At 40.0% G+C, this 13,929-nt stretch overlaps 1 protein-coding gene across 1 annotated transcript; it reads right to left on the minus strand.

Moving 5' to 3' along the window:
* Window positions 1-7,368: 7,368 nt before the first annotated feature.
* Window positions 7,369-13,675, minus strand: Ndufa4 (NDUFA4 mitochondrial complex associated). Its single transcript, XM_048340083.1, has 4 exons — window positions 13,513-13,675; window positions 12,269-12,357; window positions 11,078-11,138; window positions 7,369-7,586 (listed from the first exon to the last, which is right to left on the minus strand). Exons 1-4 carry the CDS (start codon window positions 13,552-13,554, stop codon window positions 7,530-7,532), a joined length of 249 nt encoding a protein of 82 aa, XP_048196040.1. The 5' UTR covers window positions 13,555-13,675; the 3' UTR covers window positions 7,369-7,529.
* Window positions 13,676-13,929: the final 254 nt, after the last annotated feature.

Raw genomic sequence — 13,929 nt, forward strand, 5'->3', positions numbered from 1 at the left:
TATCTAACACATACATCCTCCGTTTGAGACATTCAGCAGTTTTTCTCAAAAAATGTTGTGCAGGTTTTCTGTGTAACTTCCTGATTAAGGGGAGAGCAAGCTTAGATTTTTAAGATGGAGCCACATAGGCCTTTTCAGAATAGGTTGTCAACTAAATGAAGGAAAAAGACATTGAAATTATATGTACTAGGTATTAAAATTAAAAGTATTTTTATTTAAATAAGTTTATATTTTTATCTTATTCACTGGTAACAGACACAAATGGTAACATTTTGCTATCAATGCAAAGTGCCCATAATTTATAAAATATGGCAAAAATAAACAATAAACACCTGAAAACTAATGTTTAAAATATCAAAAAACGCAATTTTTTGGTTGGGTCAGAATTTCTGTTTGGTTCCTGCAAGTCCCCTTTCAAAGGCGTTTTTACCCAGCTCCAGAAATCCATATCTTACATGAACATCATTCCCCTTAGGACAGCTACACACTTGTTCTGGAACAATGAAAGCCAAGGGATAGAGCTCAAGCCTAGAGTGAAAAAGCTAAGCTAGAGCTTGGGGGCCTGAGTTCAAGGCTTCTCCCCAACCCCCAAAATATATGTTGACAAAGTTTCAGACAGTTGTCACCACAGCTGCACCAGAGGGCATCCTAGCTGTAGGTACTGATCTTCATGTCGATTTACACTTTAATTTATAAAGCATGCCTGAAAACAAGCCAGAAACACTAGAAAAGTTTAAATCACCTAGAAAAGGAAATTTAAAATTATTTTCATCATTATCTCTTTTATTCCTGGTCCTGGGGCTTGAACTCTGGGTCTTGGCGCTGTCCCTGTGCTTGCTGGCTACTTGTGAAGTAGCATTACACAATAGAAATCATCTTCTGCAAATGTGATCCCAAGGCTTTCTTTACAAGCCTTCTCCAAAATCTTCCTCGTGAGCTGGGACTAGAGCTCAAAGGCCTAACAGTAGCCTAGTCTCCCTTAGGATGGATTCTATCCCTAATATGTGGTAGAGAGAAAAATGACACAACACCCTCCTAGCTGGTCCTCCTGAAGCCTGGCAGTTGTCTGGGGTCACTATAAGACAACAGTCCTAGCCACATGAGCGGTATCCAGCTGGGGCCAGTATGTTTCCTCAACCACAACAGCCAGTGTGAGCAGCAGAACTACGATGAGACTTCAGGCCTGAACCTCACAGTAGAACTTAATGGCAATCCACCTTGATGTGTCCTGTGCCAAGCTTTTAGGACAGGATAATAAAAAAGATACACATTCTAGTAACTCTTAACTATCTAAAGATAAAAATTAATTGAGGGCTGGGGATATGGCCTAGTGGCAAGAATGTTTGCCTCGTATACATGAGGCCCTGGGATTCCCCAGCACCACATATACAGAAAATGGCCAGAAATGGTGCTGTGGCTCAAGTGGCAGAGTGCTAGCCTTGAGCAAAAAGAAGCCAGGGATAGTGCTCAGGCCCTGAGTCTAAGCCCCAGGACTGGCCAAAAAAAAAAAAAATTAATTGAGAACAAACAGTACAAGAAATGTATCCAATGCCTAATGTATGAAACTGTAACCTCTCTGTAATTCAGTTGATAATAAAAATATATATATTAAAAAAAATTAATTGAAGCTAGGATGGAGTATTTGGCTGGCAAGCCCAGCCCAAAATGTTATCCTCAGCACTGCAGAGAGAAACACAAAACAAAACAAAACAAGCAACCTAAATTCATGGTCTAATATCATATTCCACATATGTTAAATGTTCCTCAAAAATAGTCTATAACTAATGAATGAGCAGTCAGTGCTCTACTAAAGTGAACAAAGCTGAACACAAATGATCGAAGAAGACATTATTACCATTCACGATGTGAATGAAATCTACACTGATTCTCATCCCTTTCTATCTTTTGGTCCAAAATATTTGATTTCTCAGCTCCGATGAGAGCCTTTTCAAGTACAGAAGAATTCCTCTCTGCAGGCCCCTGCTGCTTGCCTGGAAGAGCTCGGCTAACACTAAATTTTGAATTTTTGAAACCCAACACATTACTTAACTTTGTGACCTCCTTCTTACCCTAGCCTCAGTGAAGGGGGGGTGCATGAAAGGTATTTCAAAATCCTCATATACATGATGATCTCATCTCTTAAACTATTTATTTGGATAATATTAAGGCAAGCATTTGTTTGTTTGTTTTGACAGAACTGAGGGTTGAACTCAGAACTTGGTGCTTGCTAGACAGGCACTCTTCCACTTGAGCCAAGCATTTTTCTTTAAGGTGGTACTCTTTCAAACATTTTTTCAGTTGTTTTTTGCTGCCATCCTGGAGCTGGACACTGTCCCTGAGCTTTTTATGATATTCAGTTCTGATGCTCTACCACTTGATCCACAGCTCCACTTCTGGGTTTGGGGTTTTGTTGTTATTGCTGCTGGCTATTGTTTGGAGTTTCACAAACTTTCCTGCCAGGGCAAAGCTTCAAACTGAGATCTTCAGATCTCGACTTCTGGGGTTGCTAGGAATACAGGTATGAGCCAGACTTCCATTTTAAATAAAATAATGAATTTCCAAAGGAAATTTCTAAAATAATAGCTTTCAAAACCATATTGGTTAATATGGATCCCTCAACTCAGGAAAATAAATTAAATGGTTGAACTTTTCCAATGTGTGTGTGTGTGTGTGTGTGTGTGTGTGTGTGTGTGTGTGTTAGAAAGAATGATATTGCATCACTTGAAAAGAAATAGAAGGACATAGGGCAAAAAAAATCATGTTTAAGGCTGGGAATGTAGCCTAGTGGTAGAGTGCTTGCCTCATATACGTGAAGCCCTGGGTTCAATTCCTCAGCACCACATATATAGAAAAAGCCAGAAGTGGCCCTGTGGCTCAAGTGGTAGAACACTAGCCTCAGTAAAAGGAAGCCAGGGACAGTGCTTAGATCCTGAGTGCAAGCCCCAGGACTGGCCAAAAAAAAAAAAAAAAATTATGTTTAATTAAGTCAGGCCCAGAGAGACAAAGGATGCATGTTTTCTCCCATATATGGAACCTAGAATTAATTGATAAATATATTGAAAGGTTTTAGGCGAGGAGAGAGCACGCAGAGAGAAGTAGATGTGATTGAGAGTTTATTGGGGTACACTCTCCGGCTCCCCTCTGGTCGGGATCAGAGAGGTCATGCCTGGGCCTGGCTCAGGCAGGGTTTATATGGCAGGGGCAAAAGGAGGTTCAGTCAGCGGTGGTAGTTAGCACGTGGCTTGTTCTGCAAGTCTGGGTGGTTCCAGAAGGGCTGATGCAGATGCTGTTTCCCGATAGGAAGGTGTGGTTTATTCCCGGCACCTGTAAGCGGTCCAGCGGCCTGAAATCTGGTGGTTTTCTTGGCACCTGTGAGCCCTCCAGCGCCCTGACATATATAAGTAAACGCTTCAGGTGGTAGCCTGAATATACAGACGTACATTAATGAAGTATGGTAGATTCAGAGACATAAATTGGGTGATTCTTCAGAAAGGTTAACTCACAATCCAACAAAATAAACAGCAGCAAACACATAGTCACAAGCGGGGCGGGGGGGCGGGGTCCGGCAGATAAAAAGAAGAGAGGAGATAATGCAGTCAAAAAATTCAATGCATATCCTGCCGCAGGAAGTCCCCAAAGGTCACAGTGCCCTCTGAGGGACGCTGCCTCCAGGAGATCAGCATCCCACTCTCTCTCTCCCCGGCGCACTGGCCCCACAGACACCACCCAGCTCCCTGTATCTCACTTTTCTTGCCTGAAAGGGTTTCAAGTGGTAGCCCTGGCAGAACAGTGTGATAAACACCACCTAGCCTGGGAGCATGGCGGGGGGGGGGGGGGGGGGCACAACATACATAAGAAACATTCTGAGATGAATGCACTTCTTGACTAGAACTACAAAAAAAAATTTTTTTTTAACACAAACACAACTACTTTCAAAACCTCCTTTCAGTTGCATGTGAACCAAGAGGAAAACCCAATAGCACAAACCACACAAGTAGGCAGCAAAGAAATGTCTTCCCGGTGGGTGGCTCTGACTCAGGAACCATATGCACAGAAAATCTCCACAGCACTTATATCCCTTCTTTTTTGAGTGACATCCCTATGGTGTGGGTTGGGAACCTGAATGCCAGGATACAATTTGCCAACTGTGCTAAAACACAGGTATTTGCCTAGTTTTCCAGAAGAGTCTCAAGTATAGGTCTTCCACAATACCACCAGACATTGGCTTTGCCCACCAAGAATGTGAACCTACCGTTTTGCCTGGCTGTTGAAATCCTTTCCAGTTATACCTATCCCAATCTCATACATTCTTCCTAGGGTGCTAAAGTCATTTTGCAAGTGGATAGTTTTTGGATATAACTCAACAGTTGATCTTACAGGATTACATGCAAATTTTTGACAGTAAGGTCCAGATCACCCAAGGGTAAAGGTGATTTTTTATTTTAGACTTTTAACAATTCAATCATCTTCCTGAGTTGTCACTGTGTCCAACTATCATGTTCAGTGGCCCACCTAATGTCATTCTAGGTAATGTAACCTTCACTTAATATATAAACACTGCGCACTCAGGGCATGCCTATTGTCGAATGAGTAACCTCTCTGATTTTCTGGAGTGTGTGTGTGTGTGTGTGTGTGCGCGCGCGCACATGTGAGCATGTAATATTAGTAATATTAATTACTAAGGGGACCTGAGCCATTGAACTGGGATTTTAGGTCCCTACCATGGGATTAGAGATACTACTTGAAGAATCAGACAGGATACAAATACAATTTTTATAGTTAACTTGGTGCTTCCTGGGTGTGAGATGACAGCCCAGTGTTCTCTAGTCTGGAGTTAGAGTCAGTTTCCTTTATTCAAACATGATGGGCCCAATCCTTTTCAGCAGTGTCTGTGCTTAAGAGCAGAAAAGGTCCCTCCCAGGCTGGCTCAAGCTTTTTTATAGGTCTTGATCAGCACATAATTATCAGGTTGATGAGGGTGAACAGGAAAATCAACCCTCCTCCGCCCCTTTATTTTCTAAGGGAGAGCAAAGTAGAAGACAACTCAAGTATATAGCTATGGACCCAGAAACTGACTTGCTCAGACTCTAAAGGGGTCCTCTGGAGAGGTTGCAGCTTCTTGATTTTTACCTCAGAATTAGTGAGAGGGGCATTAACAAATCCAATTCTATCTTCCCCAAGGGGAAGCTCTCACACGGGAGACAGGGTGAAGATGGCAGAAGAGACTCTGGGATGACCCCCAAAGATTCATAAAGCTAGGCACCTTTTAGTTGCAGGGGAAAACACTGTTCCCCTGCTTGCTGTGCCTGGCCCTAAAATCAGTGCCTCTGGGATCAGTGCATTACTCAGAGAATCAACTGCCTTTACCACTGAGAATGCCAGTAGTGGGAATCAATTCTTTTGTTCTCAGAGCAGGGTAAGGAGCCTCTGCTTTGAGAAAGCAAGGTAAAGCCCATTATAGTGGTCCCCACATCACAGCAGAGCCTGTGCTCTCATCTTAGGGAATGTGTAGTGTGCTGCTTGGAAGTCCTAGGGGTCTGGAGCTCACTCTAATCCTCGAATGTCTGGTTGTGTGCAGAGCTGGACAAGCAGGCTACACCCTTCCCAGGGCACACTTTGAGTTCCTTCCGTGTGAAATCAAGAAGTCAGTGAAGGGGAAAACCTGCCAGAGGAGCAGCCAAGAAGTGGGAGAACAAGCACCAGAATGAGGTCCTCGCCTCCCTAGGTATGTGGGAGTATTAAGTACAAGTCAGACAGTACTATTTTGTCCAAGGCCATTTGAGGACCCAGGATTACAATGCTAAAGGCCTTTTAGGGCAATGAAGGATAACCTGGAATAGATGGGAAGTTGACTCCAGCACCATGCTCTATGTGTTAAAAGTAAATCTGGCTATATTGGGAAGATATTATTACACAAAGAGTAATTGAGGGTTTTATATTAGCCTATAATAATTTCTGCCTTTCACACAAATGGTATAAGAGGAATAAGTGCTTCTGATCTTCAGTGGTAAAGGTGAGGGTCTCTCTGCTAAACATACAATATAGAATTGTCCAGTAAAATAATTGGTTGAAAAATTCAATAATGGTAACACTAAGCAATTCTGCTCCCCAAATCATTAGACACTAATGGTTTCTAAAGATCTGATTCAACTTAAATTTCTTCAGCTTTTTATATTTTGAGATTATCCAAATGCTTACTAGTTCAGTACCTTATAGGTTAAAGATTCTTATCTTATGAACAAGTTTTTTACTTACGTCAAAATCATCTCACTGTTTCTTATATAACTTCTACCCCATGTGAAACCAGACATAGAAAATATGGTTAATTCTTCATTAGCCATCACTGAAATTCTCTGCTCATCAGACCGTCTGACTCCATGAAAGGATTTGAACTGCCTTTTGGTGACAAAAAACACGTTAAGTCTTAAGGCTAATTCCAATTCCCTAGCCTGCTTTTTAAAAAGGTCACCCATTCACATATCCCCTTCCTAAACTTTTCTGATTTATTTCTATGCCTTTCAAGGTATGCCAAGATTCAAAAGAAGAAATTTTCAAGATCTTTTGGTTACTAGCTCCCACTGTTAGCTATGACAGACTGAGTCCAATTTATAATCCTGATACCAGAACAACTAATAACCTTGGAAATCTTCAGCAAAGATAATGCCAAGGTAAAAAATAAAATAAAAAAACTAAAAACTGAGTATTGTTTTTACTCATTCCTAATTTTTTTTATTAAGTTTCTACATATATTTCACAGTACACATCTTAAGCTGCACAATGATGAAAATCATTCTACTCTAAATAGCTTACCAACTCTATGAACTTTAACCATATAGCCATTTCTTCCAGTTTGGGTAAAACCTATATTACTTTCCTTTTGTTTAGTAACATCTGTTCCCTCTTTCCCATCACCACCCATGACTTGCTTTGTTCATTTCCATCAATGTCCAATGTAGCTGTGGGGCCCCGATGCTGTATTATTTTTTTCACCCACTTTGCACTCATTCTGTGCCCTCCTCCCAGCTCCCCTGTGGTGTGCTCATTTATATCCCATATGTGAGGTAAAACTGAATACCTCTGTAACAAAAGATCCAGGTCTCCAAATTGCGGAAGTCACAAAGGCTTGAATATTCTTCCTAATAATTTTCTGCATAATTTCCATCTTTAATTATTAAATACTCTACTAAAGTTATGAATGGTTGCACAATAGATGAAAATTTATTTAAGCAGCTAAAAGTCTCATTTTCAATTAGACATACTTAAGAAATTCTTCACTTAAGAAATTCTTCAAATTCAAATAGCTTAATATTTTTCTATATACTAGTTATAAAGGTCCAGGGTATTCACAGCATTAAATAGTGACACACATCAAGTTTCAGCGATTTATTAATCAGTATAATAAATCCAACAAACAAACATAATTATGTCATGCATTTGCAGGAGTTATTTCCTGGTGAAGTGGAAAATTGTGCGGATGGCTTCTGAAAGACCTTCATTTTAAGCAGCTTTATTGTGAGGGATTTTTTAATTTAGAAGTCTGGGCCTTCTTTCTTCAGTTTGCTGTAGTCCACATTCACAGAGTAGAACTTGAAAAGAGAAAATGATATTTTAGATAATCTATCAAATACAGAGAAATGGCATAGACATTTTAGAGTTCTTTTTAGTTTTATGTATTTATAATTACAGAAATGAATGAATTAATGTTTAACAAAATAAAAACATTCATAGGAGGATACTATAGCCTAAAATTGCAGTACTTCAATGATTTTGGAGTAAATTAAGAACTGTCTCAAAAGAGTACCATTAGTGTACACTGAGTTACAAATCTTGATGGAAAAAAATCTCAAGAGAAGCTAAAAATGTGTCATTTGTGGTTTATGCAACTTTTTCAGACAAAAACTGACTTGCAGCAGGTGCTTGCTGGTGGCTCATGCCTGTAATCCTAACGACTCAGGAGGCTGAGATCTGAGGACTGTGAATCGAAGTCAGCCTGAGAAAGGAAGTCTATGAGACACTTATCTCCACTAGACAAAAAAAAAAAGCCAGGTAAGAGACAGAACCCAAGTCCTGAGTTCCAGCATGAAGACCTACACACACACACACACAAAAAAAAAAAACAAAACACCTGGCTTTCCTCAGTGGCTTCTTCCTGTCACAGGGATTTACTTATTTCCTAATCCAGACTGTATATATATACCAAACTGACACAATCATATCACGAAGGTTAAGACTAGACCATAGAAGAATCCTTAGTTTATATTGTTAAGAAGCAGCTAACCAGGACAATGGGACTTTAAAAGAAAAATGAAGACATGATATTCTCCAACAGGTCCAACAGAATATTAAAAAAAAAAATTACAGAAGGGTAAAGACAACAAAATCTATGTTTTAAAGATCTTGTAAGATGTCATGCACAGGGGCTGGGAATATGGCCTAGTGGTAAAGTGCTCATCTCGTATACATGAAGCCCTGGGCTCGATTCCTCAGCACCACATATATAGAAAAAGCTGGAAGTGGCGCTGTGGCTCACTCAAGTGGCAGTGCTAGCGTTGAGCAAAAAGAAGCCAGGGACAGTGCTCAGGCCCTGAATTCAAGCCCCAGGACTGGCAACAAAAACAAAACCAAACAAAATACGATGTCATGCACAGATCTACATTCTGTATATGCTTATATCTTAATCATATGACCTTTTCCATTTTTTTTTAATTTAAAGGCAGATGAAGATGAAGTTATGACTTGGTGAAGTTATGACTTAGAAAACACAGAGTAACAGCAAGATCAGGGGCTGGGAATATGGCCTAGTGGCAAGAGTGCTTGCCTGGTCGTATACTTGAAGCCCTGGGTTCCATTGCTCAGCACCATATAAAGAAATCAGCCAGAAGTGGCGCTGTGGCTCAAGTGGCAGAGTGCTAGCCTTGAGTAAGAAGAAGCTAGGGACAGTGCTCAGGCCGAGTTCAAGGCCCAGAACGGGTTTAAAAAAAAAAAAAAAGCAAGATAAATCTCCTATGCCCATGCAGAGTGGACAGCTGAGGATATCATTTTCAATTTTCTCCAAACTAAACAGACTTCCAATGCATTTGTTTCGCAGGTATATATATATATATATATATATATATATATATATATATACATATATATATATATGTATATATATATATATGTATGTTCACATGGCAAATTTTCAGGTATCTGTACTATCTTTTACTTTTATGTCCCTGTCCTTTTTCTCAGCTTAATGGTGGCTAACTTGAGAGCCCCTAGAATAACTATTTCCAATCTGGAACCTGAGATATTTTATTACCTAATTTGTTGCTGTGTCTGTAATGATTACATTCTATTTTGGTCCTATCTCTTATTGTTTGCATTAGTTTTTCATATTTATCAACATATAACCCTCTGTTGGGAAGTGAATACTTACATCTTCCTAAAATTCATGTTGAAAACCTCATCTCTAACATAATGATGGTATTGAGGAATTGGGATTTCAGGAAACTAAGTATGTCATTAGATTACTTCCTTTTTAAGTTGGAAACATGATTCATTCATTCTAACAACTTTGGGAAGACATAATAGGACATTCATCTGGCACCTTGATCTTAGACTTCTCAACCTCCAGAACTGTGAGAAATTTCTGTTGTTTAGGTCATCTATGAAGTACCTTGTCACAGCCAACTCAAATCTTAGTGGCTTATAGTAAAATTGTTAAGTCCCTCATAAGCCCATTGTTCTCCTTTTCTTCACTGGAAGTCCATGCTGAACAGCCCTTATCTGTCAATTGTGCTCTCATGAGAAATGGAAAAGAACATGGAGGAAACACATTGGTTCAGAAGGGCAGATAACACTCCCCCCTACTCATGATTTCCTAGGGAAAATCCTATGGCCAAACCTGACGCCAGCATGTCGTTGGGCCAGAAAAACAAATTCTCGTAGGTCAGACAGTTAATGATGAGAATAATGTAGTTGACTTTAGTGTTTGTGTTTAAATGTAGTTGTAAAATTTTACTAACCCCTAGTTTACACATTTCTACATTTAGTTTTGTTATTTTTACAGTTATATGTCTCTTCGATTCTCCAGTCTCTATCAGTACTATAGCTACTCTATGCCACACATTAGGTTTTTGGTAGTGTTATTCCACTTCCAGTTCATTAAGTCTCATATTGATATGTATTACTATATTCCAAAGCTCTGATTACTAGCTTCTTTACCAGCATCATTTAGCATGTTTTCTGAACTCTGTATACAAAGATAATCCAGTATGCTGTTAGGTGAAAAGATCAAGGACTCTTTTTGTTTTTTTGTTGTTGTTTTTCACTGTTTCTTTGTTTTGTTTTTTGCCAGTCCTGGGGCTTGAACTCAGGATCTGAGCACTGTCTCTGGCTTCTTTTTGCTCAAGGCTAGCACTCTGCCACTTGAGCCACAGCGCCACTTCTGGCTTTTTCTATATATGTGGTGCTGAGGAATCGAACCCAGGGCTTCATGTATACAAGGTGAGCACTTTACCACTAGTCCATATTCCCAGCCCTTTTTACTGTTTCTTAAATGTAGCAACTTTGTTCTGAAATGAACCATTGAAATTCATAAGATCCAAAGAAAATCAGACTGGGCACTGGTAGTTCATGCCTATAATCCTAGCTACTCTGGAGGCCGAGATTTGAGGATCACAATTTGAAGCCAGCCTTGGCAGGCAGGGGTTATGGCTCAAGTGGTAAAGCATAAGAGCTCTGGGATAGTTCCCAAACCAAGTTCAAGCCTCAAGACAAGCACTAATATGAAAAAGAAAAAATATCAGACTATCTACTGATCATTTTTGGGGACAATGTATTCATATACTGGCTTGTTTCAACTAGAGCAGTACTGCATATATGTGTGTGCATGCATGTTTGCAGCAGTGAATTGAACTAAGGGCCTGATCACACCCAGAGTCTAAAAGCTGGAAAGAAATTAGTAAAACTACTCGTTTCGATTTCACAGAACAGTCTACATTGGACAAAGTTCATTATAACAAAAACTTAATTGTATTTCCAATTTCAAGATAAATTACCCATGGCCAATTGATTCTGAAATGTTGTACCTTACCTTGTACTGATCATTGGGACCCAGTTTGTTCCAGGGTTCTGGGTTATTCTTCCTGTCCCAACTAAAATGAATGAAAAATTATAATTGTCATAATATTGACATACTTTTTAGAATGATGTTCTATACTTATTAAATTGATAGTGTGAATAGGTCAATTTCATCCCACCATGTGGAATAGGATACTTTTATTGTAGAGTTAAAGTGGAGACAGAGTCTGTAGTAAACAATCTCACATAATCAAGTAATGAAAAGTAAAACACAGAACTTTGGGAGGAAGCTATTCTATCCCTATCATCATCACAGGATAAAGATGATGGCGTCTACAAAGGCTTTTCATTTTATCACTGAAGTGATAGGGATGCTGATTTATTGTTTGTCAATATTACCTATTGTGGAAAAGTAGTCAAATCTATTCCTAAATCATGAATAAATGCTTTATACAGAACAAATACCATAGAATTGCTAGTACTATATTTTATGATGGCTTGAGGAATCAGCCATCATAAAATATGGTATTAGCAATCCTATTATACCAATAAGAAAATAGATTAGTTTCAAAAATCAGAAAAACAATAAATGACAAGAGCCAAAGATCTGAACTTCCTGTCTGGCTACAAAAGTCAGGTAACTACGCCGTTAATCTACCCTAAAAAGACTAATTCATAACCAGTTTGACAAACCATCAAGGTTTTAAAAACTTTTGTTTTTGTTCGTTGTGGGTCTTGAACGCAGGGCCTGGGCACTGTCCCTGAGCTTTTGTGCTTACAGCTAGCACTCTACCACACTCTGAGCCACAATGACACTTCCAGTTTTTCTAGTGATTAACTGGAGATAAAGAGTCTCACAGACTTTCCTGCCAGATCTGGCTTTGAACTGTGATCCTCAGATCTCAGCCTCCAAATGAGCTAGGATTTGGGGCTGGGAATATGGCTTAGTGGTAGAGTGCTGGCCTCAAATGCATGAAGCCCTGGGTTCGATTCTTCAGCACCATATAAACAGAAAAGGCTGGAAATGGTGCTGAGGCTCAAGTAGTAGAGTGCTAGCCTTGAGCAAAAAAAAAAAAAAAAAAAAAGGAAGCCAGGGACAGTGCTCAGGCCCTGAGTCCAAGCTCAAGGACTGGCAAAAAAAAACAGATTAGCTAGGATTTCAGGCATGAGGCACCAAGAAAGTTTAAACATTTTAAGTACTTACCTTACATCTGGATTGAACAGGGCCAGGCGAGTCACATACAGTGCTGCTCCAGTACCTCCCGCTCCAATAAACACAAAGAGGGGGATCAACTGGAACCAAAGATAAAATGGACAAGAATTAAGAAACAACTTCCAATTTCCTCGTATTGATTAAATGAGAGGTTACAATAGCTTCTGCAGATTAACTTCCAAATATCAAAACTGCTTCTTTGTTAACTTGTTTTACAATTTAAGTAACCATAATAGAAGATTTCTTATAAGATTAATGTAACAGAAGATTTATAATTACTTTTCTAATGAAATGGAGTTTTCAAAGGATGATAAAGTGATCCTGGCTCAAGTATCTAATGTATTACATGGAGCAAGTTTTATGGGCATTTTAAATTTCAAACAATTTATACCCCATTTTCTTGATCCCCACATCAGCTATATGTCATCTAGGCTATTACATCTCACATAATAATTCCTGCTAAATTTCACAGCGTCCTTTATGTCAAAGCTGAGGGGGAAAGTTTTCTGGAAATTATTTATTTGTGCCTCCGAAAGAATGCATGAAAAATATAACGTCTGTGAAGAGAGTGTGAATAAGTAGAAACAAGCCTATTGCCCATATTTACTTTAATCAGAAAGTGAAAACGCTTTAACCAACTCAAATATTAAGTATTCGGGAAACTGGGTTTAAGACAAAGATTAACAGATATACAGCTGAGGGCTTTTTTTGTTTGTTTGCACATTGACGTGGGGGGGTGGGGAATGAGACATCACAAAAATTTAAATTAAATTAAAATAGTGTAATTGCAAGTTCCTCAATGTCAAGGCATCCATCCATCCAAAGTGAAGAGTCCAAGTTCAAGGGCCCCTTACACTTAGGGAGGCCTAGTGGTGCAATGCGGGAGGAATACATCTTCCCCATATAAGTAGCATAACAAACATACCGAGATCCTAACCTTGGTTACATTCCAAGCCACTAAGCGCACGCCCATCTCTACCTACCCACCGACAAAGGAGCATCAAGTTTAATCATTCCGCAGTCACTTTATTTTCCCCGTAAGCCTGCCAGCAAAACCCGACAAGACACGGCCTAGAAGGGCACACGACTCAAGGGCCTGGGTTAACCTGGGCACCTGAAAGCCAGACAGGATCTAACTCGAAGGGTCGCCCAGGCGCTGCGGAAGGAGGCCGCTCCCACGGGACTGGGACAGCGCGACTATACACACGGACCCAGGAGGATACAGGGAAACTTACACTTGGATGTTTCTTGGCCTGGTTGATGATCTGACGGAGCATGTTTGCAGCAGAGGCCTGACGTTCAAAAGAATAAAAGTTCCAGGCGCGAGACTTACGCCTTCTCTGAACCTGAACCCCAGCGGGTGCGGACGACCAATGTCACCCAGATCCACCTACCTGAAGGACCCTAGCTCCTAGGGCAGCCTGCGGGCGGGAGGCCCCGGATGCGGCTGTCTATAATAGTGCCTGTTTTGATCAACCTCTTTACGCAACCGCCCTAACCAGGCCTGCCTGTAACCATTCCATTCCAAAGTGAAATATCCTTCATTCATGTTCCATGAATATTCCAGACTGGTAACCTTGGCTGTTGAAACTAAAGGTGTTCGATGGGCCAGACAGGCACTTTTCAAGGAGGCCTATGTGTTTAAATCTGAG

Source organism: Perognathus longimembris, chromosome 2, assembly GCF_023159225.1.
Source record: "Perognathus longimembris pacificus isolate PPM17 chromosome 2, ASM2315922v1, whole genome shotgun sequence".
In the NCBI taxonomy this organism is placed as follows: Eukaryota; Metazoa; Chordata; class Mammalia; order Rodentia; family Heteromyidae; genus Perognathus; species Perognathus longimembris.